General features: G+C 41.7%; 1 protein-coding gene across 1 annotated transcript in view; it reads right to left on the bottom strand.

The window, feature by feature from the left end:
* The window catches only part of LOC139341535 (adhesion G protein-coupled receptor A3), a 154,071-nt gene extending 132,208 nt beyond the window's left edge, over positions 1-21,863 (bottom strand). Inside the window, exons 1-2 of the mRNA XM_070978090.1 lie at positions 21,646-21,863; positions 6,857-6,928 (exon numbers count right to left, since the gene is read on the bottom strand). Of these exons, the coding sequence (XP_070834191.1) occupies positions 6,857-6,928; positions 21,646-21,863 (290 nt within the window). The remainder of the gene's footprint in view (positions 1-6,856; positions 6,929-21,645) is intronic.
* Positions 21,864-22,087: the final 224 nt, after the last annotated feature.

Raw genomic sequence — 22,087 nt, 5'->3', positions numbered from 1 at the left:
TCTAGGACCATCATCAGTTCAACAATTGCATGTGTCCAAAACTTTGGTTTATGACCAAATAACTTTTAAACTAAAAACATTACCATCAACCTCAGCAGTACTTTGTACTCAAAGGATATTCACCATAAACGTCATGCCTGCTACAAATCTGCATAACTGTGAGCATGTTGCTCATGTTAGCATTTAGCTGTAAGTACAGATCCACCGTGGCTAGCATGGCTGTAGTCTGGTCCACTTCTTTATGGACTTTTCATAAACTAAATGATTAATCACAAAAACATTTTCCAGATTAATCGTTTATTTAAACCAATCAGCTACTGCAGCCTAAATGGAGTTAGCATGATAGAGGCAGACAGCATTTTAGCCAGTTTTTCATAGAAGTGCAACTGAAAAGCATGCAGAAAATTTCCTTACTTTACATCCCTGTCTCCCTTTAAAACTCTTTAACTGGGTCTGTTGTTAACAAGACTGAGTGTGACGTATATTGGCACCAACCCTGATGCTAATGCGGAATCTGTTATTAAAACCATTTATTCACATGTTAAATATTCATGGGTCAGTTTGCAAATGCTTTGAGGGAAGGCCTGACCACACACTCTGAATTACACCACTCACTGAGACACATAACACACCGACCAGATTGTAAATAAATACGTGTTGAAAGCTCAGTGAGGAGGGGAAAAAGGTGGACGGTCAGACAGTTCAGTCCAATTAAACAGACTGAATGTATACACATTGTGACAGGCTTGTAGCTACTGCTGCCAGAGCATCAAACTGTGTGTGTTTGCACATTATGGAAATGTTACATACAGTAAGCACCACAAGACCAGGAGGCATAAATTAACTTTCTGACCCTCTTGGTAAGACATTTAGCACAATCAAATGGCCCATTTGAAACAGTCAACACTCATCAGTGTAAAACTGGTAATATTTTACATACATGTTTTTACAGTATACACAAAATCCCACAGGTTTTTAAAGAAATGATGTGAGTCTTTGCCACTGAAAGATTTCCACAGTCAGAACCCAGTTGGGGCGATGATTAACATCTCTCAAACACCACTGGAGTGCAATTTTCTCCCAGTGGGTGGACGAGCAGTGCTTATGGGATATTTGCTGTGATTTTCTTAGATTCCTCTGTAGCATTAGAGGAAAAGAAAGGAGCTGAAAAGTCACTTACATAAAAACACCTTCATTTCAGCCTACACTCCAAATTAAAAGAGCCACATGACACCAACACAAGCAATTTTACAGCAGATGGAGAAAAAGCGCTGAGATAATCTAAACTGTGAAGAAGACACTTACTTGGTTAACAGTGAAGCAACTGCATCCTATTTTGGAACTATTGTTCTATCAGTATGAGATATTTCTATCAGAACAAAGCAAAAGTTCAAGGCGAGTGTGAAACAAATTCTTCCAAGAGATGCTTTTGATGCGAAGCCTCTTGCTCTCTTGCTATTATTCAAATAGCATAACAAAACAAAATAAGAAAGAACTCCCAATACTCCAAAGCTTGAAATAAATACTGTAAATGCTTCTATCAGAAGTCAGTTTTTCGAGCATCCATCTGTCATTTTTTTTAATTGTATGTGAAACACAGTACAGACAGAACAAAAATGTGTCTTCTCTGTCTCTCTAAACTTGGTCAATTAATCGCTTCTACCCATGCTCACATGTTTTGCCTCAACTGTGACCCAGCAACGGTCACCTGTTAATTAACAATGACACCATTCATATTTCAAGACTGTGCTTTGATCCATTAAAGGCTTCATCTTATTTCATGTCCTCTCTTTGGCAAACAAGAAAAAACATACATTTGGTCAATAAAGGAAACTGAAATATGCAGGATGCTACTGAAATGACTCACCAACTGCTCTGTAGCATCACAAGACCAGTGAAGCTCGCACATGCTGAGGCCGAATTATCATAGATACATGATTCAATTACGCCATAATTATAAAATAACTGAACAAATTAAAATAGATCGAAAAGGTAGCTGTACTATTAACCAAGAATATGTTCTGTGATTTTAATCAGATGAATTAATTGCACCTGTTCAGTGCTCTTAATAAAAGATTAATGAGCACACACTTTTGTCTCGATCAGTACAAGATGAAGTTGTCCATAATTTGAGTTTTAGAGCAAAAAAAATATTTCATTTCTATTTTCATGATGAGGAAGCTCAGTTAAGAGCAAATAATTTTCATCATTGTATAAGAATATAGACATCCTAATATGTATTTAAAAGCTATGAGTGATTTTTTTTTTCTTTAATCAAGTATTATTGATTCCAACAGGTCAATAATGCTCTCATTTTTTCTGCTGTCCCAGTGAATAACCTCTGACCTTTGACCTGCTAAGGTTAACCTCGGGGTCACTGTGGTTTATAATCATGTGATCATTGAGCTTCTCTCACCAGCAGTCTGCTCTCAGAGTCTGGACGGCACCCTGCCATATATTCTTATGCACAAACAGCCAGAGGATGTGTCCTTCAGCATTGTGCCACGCCCTCATCAATCACCTCCAGGGAGACGCGTTCACAAGGAAAGCTGAATAAACGTCACCTCCGTGATGGGAACAACATCAACAACAACAACAGGAGCTGCAAAACTTTTTAAAGGACACCTCCTCACACCTCTGACATCTACTTTTCAGAATGAACAATTGCAGATGCCATTCTGAATTCTGATACTGTCTCTGCCCTGAGCCGAGGTCCACTCAGTCTATCCGGCCTGCCTCCAAATTCCTCAGGCTAGACAAATGACGTTTGGTCAAACAGACAAAAAATAAATGAATAAATACATTTAAAAAATACACCGACTACTTTCAATAAAAAACATTTAGACAGTCTGCTAAGAATAAAGATCCTGTCACATCTACTGTCATAACAATAAAAATAACCACTACTGTAAAGACACAGTGCGCCTGTGGACAATATAAATGGACTTATTTCGAGAACAGTGTGTATATTTGACAATCTGAAAATACCCTATATAATAATAAATAAATAATAAATAATGGTTTATTGTTATAGTTTTATTGTGGCATTGTATGACACTGAAAGCAGTCTGTTTAATTATATCTTGTGTTTTTAATCCTATGTGTGTAAATCAAACACGGAACAGACTGCAGCGCTTCTTCTTCTTCTTCTTCCGACTCTACTCATTGTGTGGATCGTGCAGATATTGTATGTACGGCTACTAAAGAATAATCTGATTTTGCTGAATGAAATGCATTTTCAGTCCGATATATCCATAAAAAACATCATCGCACCACGGTGTCAAATTCGATGCAGTGAAATCAGTGTGAAAACTGAAAAATGCGCCATCCTCATCCGTTTCACACAGATTCTTCACACGCTGAGAGCCTCTGCGGTGGGAACCCATGATGAAGCGGCAAAAGCTAGATTCAGTGCCCCTGCCTGGAGAACAGTGATGGGCTTTGTTCCTGCTTTGCTCACATGGGACCCAGTTTGGCTGACGGTAATGGGCTTGTGTCCATATGGGGGGATCAAGGCCATCATCCAACATACAGGGATCCATTAAGAGGACACTATCTGGGCTGTTGAGGCAAGTCACATTAAAAGGGTTTTCCTTGGGGAATTAATAAAGTTGCTGATGTTGTGCTTTATTTGAATGCCACAATGATGATGGCAGTATTAGGATGGAGCGCACAGCGAAGTCTGATATGCTGCAATGCTAAAAAAAAAAAAAAAGCCCAAGATGCAACATCATGGATGGCTTCCTACCCTCTGACCTTTGACTAAATGGTCGGTTTACCCAAATAACAGAAAAACACGTCTTCCTTACCCTCAGTGTCATCTAGCCATGCAGATACTGTTGTTTTGGTTTTATGTACCCAGGTTCCTGGGGGGGAGCTGCCTAAAGTCTTGGAAAATTACTCACATCACCAGGGTTATTTTCTCAGATTTGGTTAAGCTTGAATTTCCCACTAAAAGCCAGCGTTACTAACGTGAGGCAAATGGGCATTTTCCAGGCAGGAAGGTTTCTAATAAAAAGAAGCTACTGGTTGCATTGTGGGAAATTTAAGATCCACAACAAGCTGTGGACACTTTTCACGGGGACTGCTTTTACCAAACATAGTTCCTATGAAAACTGTGTTCTGAGGATCTCCAGAGAAACTGGAAAGGCGCATTGTTAATGAATTTTCATCTGCTCTGGGAATGTCAATGTCGGTTTGTTCGTCCACCACTTTTGTTCTAAATGAGATGTCTAAACAATTAATGGATGGATTGCCTTGCCATATAATTAAAATTAATCAAAATTAATGAATTTGTGGTCTCCAGATGAAGGACCCTCATCCCAAGTGGCAAAATCTGGGGCTGAAAAATTAAGCCAACAAAAATTGGTTTTGGTCTCTATAATTAATTTCCCTGTTCATGACAACTGTGCAGGGGTTGAATTTTTATTTAACTTATTTGCTTAAATTATATTCAGGTCTAAAGTTTTGCATAATTATGGGAATGGCCGCTTAAAGTGACAGCTAGCCATCAGCAATCAGGCATCATTCAACCCCCTCAGCTCCACCCACACTCCACCTCTTTGCCCATTTTTGGATTAGCCGGGAGTTAGATGGAATCAGGCACTGCCAAGGTGGAACGGTCAGAGCCACTGTCATTGGGCTTCACAATGGTTCCTCACCTGTGGGTGACATCACAGAGGCTTTGCCCATGTTTTATACAGTCTTTGATGCTAACAAGCAAATGTTAGCATGCTAACTGGCGAAAGGATGATGGTGAAGATAGTAAACCTTATACCTGTTCAATATCAGAATGTTAGCATTGTCACTGTGAGCATGTTAGCATGCTGACGGCAGCATTTAACTCAGGGTTTCTCATCAGGGGGTGCTAGGAGCAAAATAGCTGAGAGGGGGGCGTTTTGGTGCAAAGGGGGGGCGTTTCAACAACAGTAACAGTCATTCACCACCACAGTATTTTTAATGGTCTTCCATGCCTTTACGAAGTTCCAGCAAGAGTAGCCCTGGACTGACTCGGACTCAACACAATGGCGCCCATGTTAATAGGTTAGCCCGCATGAGCAGCACGGTTCAGCTGCCTACTATGTTAGGCCTACATCTCAAACAGGCCAGTGATATACACAAATTCAATCATAAATATCAGTATAAAGGGGTTCAAATGGCTTTCACGTTGATGGGGGGCAGCAAGAGGTGTGGGCACTGAGTAGAGGGGCATTCATCCCAAAAAGGTTGAGAACCACTGATTCAAAGCAGCCTGTGCACATGTACAGTTTCATAGAGTTGCTAGTGTGGCTAGAGAAGTAACTTTGAATGCTGTGAGCAATAAAATTCCTATCACCTCCACTGTATTGGGTTGAAGGCAGAAACATGTCTCAAAACCAGGACAAATGAAACCACAATTATCTGCATGGCGAGACACTACCAGCAATGAATACGTAATATGTTGCGTAGTTTTGACATTGAGCCTTTAATGAATAAAACACATTCTCCCATTATTTTAAACTCACCATGTTTCAATGCTAGCCAAAAGGTCCTTAGCTGGGACCAAGTGGTGCAAACACATACACATGCGTTATTAAGCTTGTCAATCGGCTGTCAATCCACCACAACACAATTCAGCCAGCCAGGCATGCAGGCAGGCAGTCGGCTGGGCCAGACGAGGGAACATCTGGCTGCCACTTTCAACTCACTGAGTCTACCTGGCTTGGCATCAACCGCTAGCAACAAACATATCTCTGCCAAATGCTGCATGTGACAGGACGGATGGACAGGCTGTACCCAGAGAGTGAGGTGAAGGAAGGGATAGGGCACGCAAACTGCTGCTCCAAGAGGTCAGCCTCAACAAACCTTTGGCAGAGCATCCTTAAAGCCTTGCAATCATCTCTCCATCACTCTGGAGCTAGAGGGATGTGGGTAGAAAGGTTTAATGGCACTAATAAGGCCCAGGAGACAGGTGACATCATCCTATAGGTCGACCAGCGTCACAGCCACCCAGAAAGGAGTGGAAAAGGGGTAGAATTATACTACTGACATTATTCCAGTCTGAATTTAACTGTCAAGTACTCAGGGAGATGGGGGCCAACTGACTGTAATAATATTCAAAGCCATTACTGATGTAGCTTGTGTGTGTGTGTGTGTGTGTGTGTGTGTGTGTGTGTGTGTGTGTGTGTGTGTGTGTGTGTGTGTGTGTGTGTGTGTGTGTATGTGTGTGTGTGTGTGTGTTTGTGTGTGCGTGTGTGAGCTTACTACGTGTGCTTCTCAGTGTCAGCGAGAGCGTGCATGCATACATCTGAGGATGATTGACTGAAAGGGAGAGAATTATCAAGCCATCCTCCCTGTGTGATTTCAGCCCCTCTCTGATTTCCTCATCATCAGCCAATGTCAGTGTCACCATCAGGTAGAAAAGCAGTGATCAGTAGGCTGGATGGAGGTGAAAGCAATCAATAGTTGACTTCAGGGGGCAAGTGGGAAGCACCAGGGCAGCCATCAAAGAGCTCATCATCAGGCTGCACGCATACAGCCCTCTGGGACATTGCATATGATGTGCGGCTCATCGACATGGATTCGGCGCAGTCACTCCATCTGTCAGAGCTCCCAGATCTTGCACTACATTATGCCTTTATATGATGCTATATATTATCCATTTTAAGACATTTACTGTGGCAATTGAGGTTAAGCACAAGGGCTGAAAGGTGAAAACCACAGGCAAGCTTCGTGCAGGGTAAACCCCGACAAGGATCTCCTAATTCCCACCATGTCCCCCTTTTGCCTGCAACAGAGCGATACAGCTCCTGTGATGACAGCTATTAGGACTCTGGGGAGGACAAAACAGTAAAGAGAGCCTGATTTAAGTACTCACAGTTTTTCCAGGGCAGCCAAGCCATAGAAGGAGCCATTCCTCAGCAGGGAGATCTTGTTGTTACTCAGGTTTCTGTTTGGGGGCAAAAAGATACGAGGGAGGGAAGACAAGGTGAGCATACACAACGAGTGGAGGGAGGCACATTTGTAAATCTCACAAAAATAGAGCTGCGGGAAATTACTTATTCAAATGCTGATAAATTGTTTATCCTCTGACTGTCAATATGTTGGCAAGAGATAAGGATTTATGTCTGATGAGATTGTGGCTGTAAATTACTCATCCCAGCCACGTCTCTGTCTTGTTTATGGCCGTTTGTGGTTAAGATAGGTAATGATCCAACCCACCCCCATCCTCCACTCCTCCATGTCAAAATATCGGCCTAAATAGAAAAGCTTAAAGAAATGCCAGTTCAGCACAATTCAATCATCCATTGCTCACATTACAACAGCAAACAAATCAATGAAACGCACCACAGGGATCATAAAGTGATGAATTAATATTCAGAGGCGATGCAGTGCCTCCGTTTGAATTATTTCACTGACAGTCGTCACTTTTTTAGATGAATTATGTCTCTGCTGAACGGCAGAAAGAGGAACTATATGTTCTTCAAGTGATGCATTTGTCTGGCAAGAAACGAAAAGCAGCTTGGACAGGACTTCACACCGAGTATGTCACTGGCAGGCACAAACACACACACACACACACACACACACACACACACACACACACACACACATTATTCACCACACTGGGCCTTGGGACTTGAGCTTTCCTTCACACCTTAAGACAGCAGAGTGAAAACAAAAACAAGAATACATTACATAAACACACACACACACACACACACACACACACACACACACACACACACACACTTAAATTGCTATTATGTGCGATCTTTCCTTTGACAGTATTTATTCCAAAACCTCCCGACCTTAATCCTCATTCTTCTATGGTGAACTTTAACCTTTAACGTGAATGTTGCAGAAATGACAATGAAAAAATGTTGATGTAACAGGAAGAGTAACCACACACACACACACACACACATATGATAGCACAGTCCAGTGTTATGTTAGAAAAAACCCCACAGTGACTTGTTAGACCACATAATGCCCTTGTTACCTGCAGCTTGAGTACAAAGAGACATCTCAGATGCGAGATCAAGTCTACTGAACCACCCAGCTAATAACTACCACAATGTTTGTCCAGTATAACCAGACCACAGTAAGACGCACATAAGCACCTTAGAGTCAGTTACTGCTGGAAACACGGTGATACAACAGGGCAGTGCAGGTAGTGCAGTATACCACATGAGGATTAAAACACCCCCAACTAGGACTGTGAATTTCCGCTGAAACAACCCAAATTCAAATACAAAGTTTACGGTTTTAAGGCCCCCAGTACTGTTATTTGAAACATTGAGTGGCTTCTTCATGATTTCAACTTACATACTCTGCAAAAAAATGAAAATCACTAATTTTTAAAAAAAAAAAGCGATTTTTCGCTGTTTACTCAACTTGTGCTGGGCCGACTTGTTGCTGGTTTTCTCGTGGCGGGTCACAATTGTTTTGTGTGGTTAAAGGCAAGGGAAGCTAGGTTTGTGAAAACCCTTTCAAACATTTTTTACTTTACATAAGGCAAATAGATGAAATGAAAAAAAAAAAAAAGGAAACAAGGAATAGAGTGTATGCAGAAATTACCCCAAATTTAAAGGGCTTTACATTTATTATTCAAATCAGCCTCCCACTATGGGTGGCGGGGTCCACCATAAACACAATTTTTCCTACCAAAGTTAGACCAGTTTCAACTGAGAAATTTGTGTTTGTGATGTTTTGTTTGCGCTCTTCTCACTGGTTTGAAGTACGGGGTCCAGTTAAAAATAGGTAATGTCACCTACTTTCATGGGACAGAAAGAAATCTGTTGTCTGTAGTGGCATTACTTGGGAGAAATAACTGAGCAGTTTATGGAGAGTTTAACCACCTTTTTGCACATTGTTTTCATTTAACAACCAGCAACTTTGCTGTTTTTATTCATCCTCAACCATCTAATCAGGACAGTAGGCAGCTGTTTTAATCAAAAAAGCTATAAAAACCCAGTGTACATGGCCCAGCACACAATGTTAGAGACTGACAGATAAACACCATTTAGCAGTTTAGTGAAGACTAAAACAGAACTAAATGGAGAGTTGACTTTGTTGTGTAAAATGAATGCTAATGATGCAAATAACATATGTTAGCTGACACAATACTAGATATTTTGCAAGTGTATTTAAAAAATCAAGGTGAAGCATTGATTATTTGTAATTCAACTGTCCAAAACTATTGGTTTAGTCTTGTCGTTTAAAGTTCAACAATGTAATATCTTGCTTTCCCTTTCCTCATACACACACACACACACACACACACACACACACACACACACATATAATTTCATACAGAGCTGTAAGCTAGAGTACAACAGCGCAAGCAGCTAATGATTTATCTTGCACTTATTCTACAGTCCAGATTCACATCATTTTAAATACACCTTGGATGGTTTTTCTGGATTTCACATCTGCTAAAATATTGATTGCTTCAGCCAGCTCTTAAATCATCCGCTGCAGGGCTGCTCTGTGTCTGTGCGGATTTTTGCATGTCCATGTGACATCTGGCAAAAGACCTTCTTTGCATGTGTGATGTTGTGTATCTCCTGTTAGGAGATACGACCACACCCACCCCCCCACACACACACACACGCACACACACAACCTCATCCACAAGGTCAGATCTCCCACCCTCTTCCACCATCTTCCCATCTTCTTTTAATAAGGTTCTGGGAATGATTGGCCAGGTCGAGAGAAAGACGGGTAATTGGGATGTGTCACTGGTCTCTTCTGTGACGACATACTCGTTATGGCTGCAGGGACTGTATGCTCAATTTTAACCATAGGATAAAGCAGTGAAATCCCACAATGCATTGTGCTGAATGGGCAGATTGCTGGCCAGACTGCTAGGGAGCAGAGCGGAAGTGTATACAGTGAAAATGTGACAGTGAAGACTCACACACTGCATAGACGGACATGCAAACTAGTCATAAATTCACAAAAAGAACTTAAAATTTGCTCACAAAAGTATAAGAAAAATAAAGTTTGAAAATTGTGTAAAGACTACAATTTTCATTTGTGGCAGTTTATTTTCTTAGTCAATCTAACAAGCTTGCTTATGCATATGCTTTGGGGAAAGTACCCATATCTCCCCAGAGTGATAACAGTTGTCTTGGCAGGAAAAGCAGGACTGAAGATAGGAAGTCCCCTCTCAGCGAAAAGGCCAGGATGGACACGAACTTGTGTCAGCAAATTCATGTCAACATCCAAGATTGTATTTACATTTGGGTCTGCCCCAAGAGCAAACTTCTGAGAATATCACGTCTCAACTCTTTGAGAATTAAACACATTTACAAAGAAACTGAGGCCAAATCAGTCTGAATGAAAACGGACAGTGCTGAGCGAGTGCAGGACAAAATCAGCAGAGCCTGTCCAAGATACAAACAGTATAATACCATAGAACAGAACAGTATTAGATGAGATAATCGACTGTTCACTAAGCCCTGCCTCCTTTCGTTACTGTTGCTACGCCTGTTAAACAGACAGTGCCGCTCAAAATTCACAGTCATTGTTTTAACAATTTCCTACAGAAGTAAAACAAAAGCAGGCTTTTTATTTCAAGCCGTTGACCATGGATTTTATCAGCACAAATGACCACTATTGCTATAACATAGCAGCTTTAGCGAGTGTGAGGTGATGCTGAAGCTAAAACTCTGTGAGTTAGTTGAAAACTCCCTCTGCAGCTGACGTTTTAAGCCTGTAAATGTATTAAATAAGCTCATGATTGTCCCTACTGGTAACAATGCTAAAAGGTTGAGAGTAATCCCATATAATGATATACTTAGCCAATAAGATGCTGCTTATCTTTGTAAATAACACTAGGTTACTACTGTAAGAAGTAAGTTAGTCGGCCAGGCATGCTAATGTTTGCAGCTTAGAGCAGACAAACACACTGTTTAATCCATTCCTTACGCATCGCGTCTTGTGTTTTTGGTTTTGGAAGGTAATAATAAAGACATCACCCTAGTGTTATTGTTTCAGCCCATTGTCCACCAGTCAGCATGTGGAGAAATCCAAAGTTTGACATGCCTGATGTTTTATTTACAGTCGCTATTGGAGAATCATTCATTAGGGGTGGGGTTTAGCCAACAGGAATGAAACATGTGGGAGCCTGTGAAATTCAGTGTGCAAAGTACCTCTCTTTTGCCACAAATCAATCAGAATACCTAAGCTGTGTAGGAATGGACCATGAGATTTACAGGCGGTCATTTAGGGAGCAAAAGTGTGTAAGCAACAATTCATATGGATTTTTATTGTTGTTGATCCAGACATCAATATCCTGCTGGGGCTCTGTCAGTTTGGATTCGTCCTGACACGAAGCTCTCCGAGAGCAGAAAATTGCAGCAGATATAAGCCAGCATGGAGTCAACTGGACATGGTGAGAAACTGCTTGCAAGATTGAGTGGGTCAATTTCGCAATATTTCACACACAGATTTATTGAAAAATAACCACAGCCCTGACAATATTTTCCATTTCAGAGGCCAGGTGGAGTTTTTTGCTTTTATTTCCTTATTCAAAAACACTGTCACTTTAAGCTCTGGAAAACTGCAGTGGCCCTTTTTTCAAAGCCACATATGGATGGTGTGATGAAGTGAAGGTAGTCAACACTGAGATCATGGGATACCAATGCTGTCACTGTGTTTTGTCCCACGTCTCCCTTCTGTTCCCCAGACCGCTACACCTCCCTCTGCGGACGGACGTCCCACTCAGGGACAGGCAGCCTCTGTTTGTGCAAACTCAAGCGTGTCCTGTGCTGTGCTATGCTGTGTGTGTGTGTGTGTGTGTGTGTGTGTGTGTGTGTGTGTGTGTGTGTGTGTGTGTGTGTGTGTGTTTGTGTGTGTGTGTGCGTCTGCTTGCCGACCTCTGCATGCCTATCTCAGGCTTCTGCATAACGTCCAGGAAATCACAGGAAAAACAAAATTGAACATTATGTAAACAGCCTGTGACAAACTTCTGGAGCGTCCGTCCAACTCTGTATTTACATTATCAATTATGTTCTCTGTGGATAAGCTGCTTTCAATGACAGAGGAGTGCATGGAGACAGTATTGTCTCTGTGGGCTGCAGCAAATGGTTTATGTCATTGCCTACTGTGATTCAGTGCCAGCTACAGTCAGCAAGTATAGTAAACCTACAAAACCTCTGACCACGAGTTCATATCTTGGGGGGCTCACAAATTTGGCTTTTTGTGAGGTCAAAATTGTGAGGTTGCAACTGAAAATTTTGATAAATGATTACCATTTAAGTCTGTTTCAGGTACAAATGATCATTTACTGCTTCCAGCTTCTCACATGTGAGGATTTGTTCCATTTCTTGGTCTTACATGAGAGTAAACTGAAAAACTAAAAAAAATCTGAGCAGTTGATCAGAAGAAACAAGCAATCTGAAGATTTAGAAACAACACAATCAATAGATTAACTGATAATGAAAACAATCTATAGCTTTACCCCTAAATTTAATTCCAAAGACACAGTTTGCTTCAGTCCTCAGGCTGAGAGGCTGCAGTGGCAGTGATTGAACATAGCGAGCGATATTCACATCAATCCTTCCCTAAAACAGGAGCTTTGGCTTTCCCTCTCCCTTCACACCACAGCTGGAATATTTCTGTGAGGTCCAGTTAAAAAGTCATCGCTCTGCCACGCACCAGAGACATCGAACTATATTATTACAGGAGAACAGACTCAAAAATAGCTTCAACAGACACCATCCAACGCACCAATCATGAAGACTAAATGGAGTAAAGATCACAATGTGAACTATTACAAACCTTTGGATCCGCTGGCCTCATGGTTTCTGGCCACTTTTCTTCAAACAGTCAAACCCTCTGTTATTTTAGAGGATCAGCTTACTAGACACGGCTAACCAAAATAACATTTCATATCTACTAACATTGACCTTGGATGGGAACCAGACATTGCTTTAGGGGTTACCTACAGATGTATGTATTAATAGAGCTTCACATGGTCTCTGCATGACAGTGAAGCACATCACGATGGACCCTTCCCTTCATGCAGACCATCATGTGAAGAAAAAATCTCATTGTTGCTCAGGAGACTGGAGGCTCAAAGTTCACACTACATCTTTACATTGGTGTGCCACTCCTGAATGTCTTCACGCCACAAAAGGAGATATCAAAAAGCAGAAATAAGAAGAAGCAACAACATTGTTCTCCTGGTGGGAAGCAAGAGGGCACATGAGAGATTTAGTCCTGCAAAGGGGTGGGGTCTAATAGCTGGTTTCATTTTAGATCCCAATTGGCAAAACACTCGCAATCGCTAAGCTCTCACGCTAATTAATCCCTGACTGAACATTTTATCTCTTGAGCTCTTTTTTATTAGCCAATTATGAGCAATGTAGGAAAATGTAGCACAGCCTACAAGCCAGTTCACCCCACTTCCTGCCGTGCGGATGTGTCCTCGCAGGGAGCGACACCACATATTATACATTCCCATACAATCTATTGCACCTGAGTTGGCTGAAATAATGTTAAGGTAATATCAGTGGGCAGCATCTACTCTGGCTTTCACCAGTTAGAATGACAAACATCACTGGCAAATTATATTAGCCGTGAGTAACTTGGCAAACTGCCATGATAAAATTTTGCCAGTTGTGGGCTTGATGTGCTCTCTGCAAACTGGTGTCTGTACTCAGCCATGAAGACCAACAGGGAAATCCATAAATTTCTGGTGAAACAACCTTGCATCATGTCGGAATGCTCAGAATCTTCTGGTTAACATTGGCGCATATCAAATCACTGTCATGTTTGATGTCAACTTAATAGTTCTGCATCAGGACTTCCTTGTGTTTGGAGCAAGCCTTTGAAAAATCAAGAGTGCAAAGTTAGTAGGCTACACTTGGATTTGATGGAATCCAAATGGATTTGATAAGTGATCCCTGTACACTATCCCTAGATTTTTTTTAGTCGCAAGCGATAACAGCAACACAGCTCCCAATAAGTTAAGTTGTTCTTTATTGATCCCATTAATTTAACCTGCCTCAGGTATTGGGAACAGTTGAAAGCCACTGAGCGGTGTCTTGGTCAAGTGTACGGACAGAAGAATATGATTTAATGATAAGGGAAACCAACAGGGGGAGAACATGCAAACTTCACAGGGCTCTGCTCCAGCCAGGAATCCAACCCAACACCTTCCAGCTGCAAGGGGACAGTGCAATCCACCATACAAGTTGATTGTCCCTTTGACAAACAAACACATTTAAAGACACTGCTGGCTTATCTTAAATCCCTACAGCTGAATTTAATTACTTGGCTGGATGTCACCATCATGTGATTTGACCACATAATATCAATGACTGCCATTGATTGAGCTGAGCAACATGCGAATGAGGTGAGGAGGCATTTTAAGTGACAAACATGCAAGCTGACATGTGTCAAAACTCCTACATATACACACACCCACACAGAGCGCCTTCCTGAGTTGAACACAGTGTGCATACACACACACAGTCATGCATGTGCACACACACCAGCCCACGGAGCTGATAATGGCCTGCCAAAGATCTTGTGACAGGCAGCAGAACTACGCTTGCCACTGCGATCACACCCTGCAACATGCATCAGAGTTTTAATCACCTTGTTCTACAATGAGTCAGGAAGCAGGGAAGAGGCAGCCGGCTTCTAAGTTGGCCTTCCTCTGCTCTCTCAAATTTATGACCCTTTAAGTAACTTTAGTATTTACTCAGTGGTGTAGGGAGGAGGCAGGGATAGCAAAGCAGAGAAGTATCCTTGGCAGACACTGTATTTATCTTTACCTAATATTTTTAGATGGTAAGTCTGGGTTTTGACACATTCTTGGTTTTTCAAGGCTATAGCACAATTTACAGGCTCCTCTCTCCTCCAGCGGTCATGAACTCTCGATCAGTGAATCATTATTATCTAAAGCAGAACTGATCAGCTTTTTCTTTAGAGCACGCCACATGAACGCTGGATACAGAGCTTTGCACACAGCCAATCTGAAGGCCATTGGACCTGCACCATCTCTGAGTGATGTATCAATACACACTCACAGAAGCCTGGAAGAAACCTTGACAAAACTAACCCACTGGCGTTAAAGAGATAAATCAACAGCTGCCTATTAAGTCGACTGGCAGCTTCGAACATGCAGCAACATTACTGATCGACCCTGACCTCACGGTTCTTGAGTGCACAGATAACACAAGGGCAAATGTTGTTGGCTTTAGTTATCGCAGGGGGGAAAGTGCTGGGGATCTAAAAGTATTACGCCCTCTGGGGCTTAGACGACTGATATTGGAGAATGCACTCATCTAAAGATGAACCTTTTGCCTTTTTTAAAAGAATCTTCCGTATCACTGGAGATAAGCAAGAGAGACGCCAACAGAGAGCCAGAATGAGAAAGAGAGATTGGCATGACTCCTCACAGCGTGAGATGTTAGATACAGCATACTGTGTCAGGGTCATTTTGGTCACATCTCTTCAGATTAACTCTCTATGTATATGTGTGACATATCATTTAGAGCATTTTACGCTCCGAATGTCTTGATCCTGTGTGCACTCACAGGGTTAGTCAGTGAGGTAATGCACAGGAGAATATGGACGGGCTATGTGTGCATGTCAATGAAATATTCATGTAGAAGTACTCAGAACTCTGAAGAGGGTAGAGCACAAACAGCACCTCGGCAGACGAGAAAAAAGCCCCAAAGGAATAACAGCGAAGGAAAATAAGAGAGGGGGAGTGAATATGAGAGGAGGGGAGAGAAGAACACACAGAAATATATTTATAGCCATACAAAAAAAACAAGAGTGTATGCAGAAAGCCATTTGAGGAAAAGAAAGAGGAGAATAAACTGTGTTCTGATGTGCCATGTTTGTTCAGAAAAGATGTACACAGATCAATACTGACCTCTGACTCATCCGTTCATGCTACAGATGATGCCGCAACTGTTCACCTACAGTGCACCAGCACATTATATAAAACCAGCAGTTATTTTGCAGCCATGCTTCCTGTGGTGTCTTCTGGGCCCTTCTCTGCGCTGGCATGATGACTGACACGTTCTTGTAGTGGTTTGGAGCAAGCTACAGCCTCGTCCTGATCATTTCCCTCTAGACACCACAAACAGCCCCTCCTGTCTGTCTCTGAAAGGATGATGATGATGATGAGGGCCCACAGAGCAGGCTACTTTATGCCAAACACCTCCAGATTTGGGCCCAGACCAAATGCCCTCATTTTCTCTCCTTCAAACAGGGCTTTGGAGGAGCTTAGCGTGGTTCCATGAGAGTACATGCACAAACCCAGAAGAGGATCACTTTCAGCAGCTCAAAGTACAGTAAATCAGAAACACTGCATCTCCCCTGCAGTGTTTGGTGAATTCAAAATAGATTTGAATTAAAACAAAAAGCACAAAATACCTTTTGAGGACCGCTTACGCTTCATTTCTTTTCATGAGTCCTGAAGAAAAGATATAATTATCCTAAACTGTAACAGTAATGTCATTTTAGTTAATTATGTCAGTGAAAACTAAAACAAAAAAATAATCACTGACAATCTTTTTTTTAAACTAAATAACCTTTGAGGATGGAAACTATGAAAGCAATCTAAATCTTAAAAGCTTTAACAGGAATATAAACAAACAAATGAACAAATTCATGTTTTGATGTTTTTTCCCACAAATTGAATCAACCTCCAGAATTGCACATTGTGGCCCCTGACTGCAAAAAAAACAAACAAAGCAAAAGTATCTCCTCCTCAGAAGCTGATTTGGCCACTTTGGCCTTTTACACTAATATGCAGCATGCAACATTTTAGTAACATTACCTCTGTGCCAATGACGTTAGCTAATGCTTGCTGTTCTTGGTAAGCAGATGAATGGCTTACAGGAATGCACAGTCACTGAAAGCCATGAACACAGACAGGCCAGCCCAGTGACATTTATGAAAAGATAAGCTAAGATTATTGAGGGATCTAACATTGAACCTGCAGTAACATTTCTTTTTCCCACTTGGGAGCAACAGAAACAAACCACAAGCTTAACATTGACTTCCTTTGTTACCCTTTAAAGTGGCAAACTCAAAGATTCCTGGTTGATTTGGCGACACCTGTAATTACTGGTGGTAACAGCAAATGTGGGTTAATACTACAAGTCAGTAATGGGCCCTTTTCCAACATTCTGTGAGCAACTGGGAACCGTGACTGATGCTGCACATGGCATGAGCATGTGGACAGCAGGGCACGGTGAAACTGAAAGGAGTTTGTTACCTCACTGTGAAGTTGGTGTGCAGCCTTCAGCTCTCTGTGGCTGCTCCTTCTTGTTAAATGACTCCCTACAATATTTCAAACCAAGCTGCTGTCAAAGATGCAGAAAATGACCTCACATCTTTGATGAACAATAGCAGTCAATGCTAATCTCACTGGCAAGCACATTGCATTTCCTTGGGCTATTTCATAATAAAAGTCAACAAATGTTTTGCCCATTAAATGCTTTTAATGTGAAGCTGCAGCAGCAGTTAAATGTTCAGTTTGCATCAGCAATAACTTAATACAGCAACTTAATACAGGCCGAAGTCAAGATATAATTGTCTGTAAATTTATCACTGCAAGCAATTTTCATATACATTTAGTCACGTGATGAATTGTTGAAATAAAAAATATTGGTTACTGTTGCTTTAACGTTACTTTTAGTCAGCTATCGTTCATGTTACTACTGGTAGAATTGAGTACAGGTCCAATAACTCTGCTGTTAACCGTCTTAATTCTGTGCTTGATGTTTGCTAAAGAAATATTACTGCAATAATATTATACAGCATTTTACCTGCTGCTATCAGGACTAACACTAACTCCAGCTAATACAGTACTAAAGCAATATCCAAATCAGGTGCCAAAATTCATAGCGCTGTAAATTAATTTATAGAAAGGTTCTGGGCTGTGAAAAATTGTGAAAGTCAAATCAAAGCCCACACACTGGACCAGCTCAACTCAGCAGGTAAGAATAAGTAGTGAGAATAATATGCAAATGATGCCACCAGGTCTGGCTGCAACACAACAGCTCAGTGGGAGGGAAAACAGCAGCAGTTGTCGTACTTTATGAGAACTTTAAAGTCAGTTTCCAGTTATGTAAGCGCACAGTGTGTATCTCTGCATGCAGGTTCCAGCAGTGAAGCAGCAGTTACAATCAGCTGTTACTTTGCAACAAGCGCCTCCCCGTCCAAACAATCTGTCACATCATCTCAATCAGCCTCAGTCTCAGCTATCAAGTGACGTTTTACTAAACACTTCCCATCCCCACTTTCCCAGCATCCTCTCTGTCACTCCCTCTGTTCCGCTAATGGCTCTTTCACTGCCTCTCCATGTCTATCTCCCAACTTCACTCTATCCCCTTGTCTCTTCCACAATCTGTCCCTCCTCTCTCCTGGACATGCAGAGAGTCGTCCTGTTAGCACTGCCTGAGACAGGTGTCGGCTGCAATTTCAGCTGCCGCTCTCTGCAGAGAGGCAGTGCCTCTGCTGCTCGGTGGCGTCAAAACCATTACACCAGATAGGTCCCTAGGTCAACAGAGCTGTCAGGCCAAGCTCCAAACTCCTCAACTTCCGGTCCCCCCACATGGACGATAAGAAAAACAGTCGTTGGTGTTAATCAAGGATGTTGTACTGCACAGAGTTACTGACAGGCTCTTGCATGTGGTTCATTTTCATTTTTTTTATTTATGCTAATGTTCTTTTATTCGCTTGTTAAGTTGTTTTTCTTGTCATTTCCAAAGGCACTGCATTACTGTGGGGTCCGTTCCTCATAAACATTTTATAGATACAACGATAAAGGGCAAAAAGAAAAGCAACAGAGCTCAATCTGTGCCTTTAATTAGAGGTGGCATTTGGATCTGGGTTAGTATACTTGAACTTGACACACTGTGCTTGAGCTGTCATTGAGGAAATGGCTCTACAAGGAGTTCATAGTCTATGTAGGTGTTGAAAGCAGGAGAAAATGAAGAGAGCACGAGGGAGACATTCAGGAGATTTGTAGGGGAGTCTACTGGGAGAGATCGGTATGTGCATACTTCCCTTGATATATCTGTTTATTTGTACAGCACATCTAAACAAAAGAGCGAGCAGGGAGGCCACTTCAGCCTGACAAAGGTCACATTTCCTAACGCAGGAAAACTGCTTCCTGGCCAGCTAGAGCTCGGCTGTAGGATTTAGTTTACCAAGAAATAGGACTGAGTGAGGAATAGGCTTATTTTTACTGGTCTAATCATAACACAGCATACACACAACATCACATTTCTCAAGTGAACCGAGGAACGTCCTGAGGTGTCATTCTGTGAGAGAGCAGCTTCAAGATGCAACCAGTTAGTTTGATGCTTACTGCAGATTTTTACAGAACACCTCAAGTCTTAGTGTTATCTATGTAGACCACTTTAAAAATCAAACTTCGTTAGTACCTGCAAGTTACAAAACAGCCCTGCTTTGATGAATGTCGAGCTCAAAACAAAGCCTTTAACCGTTCTCCACATAAAAGAGCAAAAGCACCACTGCCCACATGGAAGCAAACACCACTCCAAATAAATTGCAGTAAGCAAAGTGCTCCCATTAATCAACTGCGCACTTAGTTCAGAATGAGTGGATGGCTGTAACTTGTCAAGGGCCTTTACATTTAGTATTTGCTTTTACACTTCGAATGCAGGCCTCAAGTTTCCAAGAATAAAACAATCTATTAATCCAGCAGTCAATCTGTGCATCTGCAGGGAGAGGGGGGACGTGTGGGGAAAGTTATCAACCCCCTCAAGTGTTTGAAGTGCTATTTCATCTACAAGAGAGGAACAGATGAATACTAAGGGAGGTTTCTCCCCCTCGGATCGCAAAATCTATGTTTGAATAACTTTGAATACAATGCAAATGATATCCCTAAAGAGTGCGGTGAAAGGCAAAGATTTATGCAGAGGTGGCAAGTGTAACAACACAAGACAGGTGAGGCTCCAGTGTGGCTCATGCAGGGATGGTGGCTCTCAAACGCGGGTTCTGGGGACTACAAAGGGTCCAAAGGCGCACTGAGCTACAGCTTTCACTGAGATAAATTCAATCAGTAAGTCAGTGAAAAAAAGCAAGATTTCACAAGGACTTGTTGCTGCTGCCAACTATCTTCCAGTGTTGACAGTATGGCTGCAAAGCGGTTTGACAGAAGAAGGACTACACACTACCATTCTTGTTTCTGAAAGTCTCCTGCTGAAGCTGCCTCATTACACCTCTTCTCACATATGAAACTACCGTCCATCAGAACAGACCCCAGGACCAGTTAGCTGTTGATAGCCCACCAGCAAAGGCTGAATTTGGGAAGACCACCATCCAGTTGTTTGCACCATATCAATGAAATGAACTACAAGGACCTTAAGCCTGTAACATCACATCCTACTAGATGAGTTCAAACTTTTAATTTTGGAACATTTATCAAGATATTTGTGCTTGTTTCTGAGGCTATTTCCATGTGCTAGAGTGTGACTGGCTGTGCATCCTATTTCTGTCCTTATTTTTCTACTGTAATCAGGTTTTATTGCAACACAGATCCTAATGTCAATGAGATTAACCGATTAAATAAAGGTTTTCATAAAAATTATTTGATCAATTAATCTGTTGATTATTTTTTCCCATTACTTGTTCAGTCTGAGAGCCCAAGGTTACATCTTCAGATATTTTATTTTGTCTGACCAATCGTCCAAAACTGAAAAATATTCCATTTAAAATGAGGAAGCAGAAAAACCTCATGTTTGAGCAGCTGGAATTAGCAGACGTGGCATCAGCTTGGACTTGCTGCTTAATTAAATGGCTTAAACAACAAATCATTTATCAGAGCTGTTGTCAATTGTCTGTCGATGGACTAATTGATTACATGACTAATTGCTTCAACTATAATGGACAAGGAAATAATTATGGGAGTCAATTATATTAACAGTATACATAAAATAATGCAATTCTAGCTGATGGCTTAACAAGGGTCTATTTGTAATGTTGTACAGAGACAAAACTGCATGGAGACAATCATCTGTTTTCAATGAAAGCTAATCAAAGTCATCTTGTATATTTCATGTTTTTCTTTCTTTCAATGACATACTGCGGTACTTCTAATATATTGTTCTGGGGAGTAAATTGGAGTTGAGTTCAGCCATTGTATTGTGATATTTTAATCTATGGGAATCAGTATGCCCCTCAATATTTCTGAAGGATAATACTCTGTAGAATATAAGCTACAGTTATTGATTAATTTCACTTGTGTGTAGTCCCTCAAAAACTTATTCATCCTGAATAAAACACTTCCTGATGAACTGTGGCAAAGCTGTTTAACCTTGTGGAATCAATTTATTACACTTAATGCTCTTGCCCATGAATTCAGGTCCTCTAACTGGGATTTAAGGATCTCCAGGGGCACTTAAGAGAGCTCCAAGGCCCCCCCCCAAAAATAAAATAAAATAAAATAAAAAAATCAGCCACTAGACACAATCCCAATTTCAGATAAAAATTAACTTTGGACTCACTGTGTTTCCTATGTCCAGATCAAATAGTTAGCTGAAAATTGTGTCCATATCGTGGTTGGTGTCCCTGGGACACGCACTGATGGCTTAATTAGTGTCTAATTAGTGTCACCGTGGGTAGGACGTGTAGGCAGTGGTGGGATAAACTACTTACAGGGAAACAGTTCTGTTGGGTAAGAAGCTGGGCGGCAGCGTGTCCATTAAGTCCACATCATCACACACAACTTTGACGCGGACGTGCTGCCTGTCCAGGTCCTTGGACCTCTCCGCCGAGCAGTGACAGCTGTCAACGATCAGGTCCGGACAGTTTCTGTTGCTCAGGCTCGACTCCCACAGCCCGACAATGACGCACAGCAAGCTCAGCGCTCTCATGGTGGACCGAGATTCTTTTAAACACTCGCTCCTTTCAAGTTATATCCTCCCAGCTTCGGTGACTAGTCGGGACCATTTCACATCCCCTCCGTTACATTAAAGTACAGCCTGTGATCGAGCTGCGGTCCACATCTCATGCCCTGCTGGTCACCTGCTGCGTTCCTGACAGCTCGAAACTTGCAGCGCTACTTCTGCGATTAAACCTGAGAGAAACGAGAAGCATC

The sequence above is a fragment of the Chaetodon trifascialis genome, chromosome 13, assembly GCF_039877785.1.
Source record: "Chaetodon trifascialis isolate fChaTrf1 chromosome 13, fChaTrf1.hap1, whole genome shotgun sequence".
Classification (NCBI taxonomy): domain Eukaryota; kingdom Metazoa; phylum Chordata; class Actinopteri; order Chaetodontiformes; family Chaetodontidae; genus Chaetodon; species Chaetodon trifascialis.
This window is presented reverse-complemented; position numbering and strand designations above follow the sequence as displayed.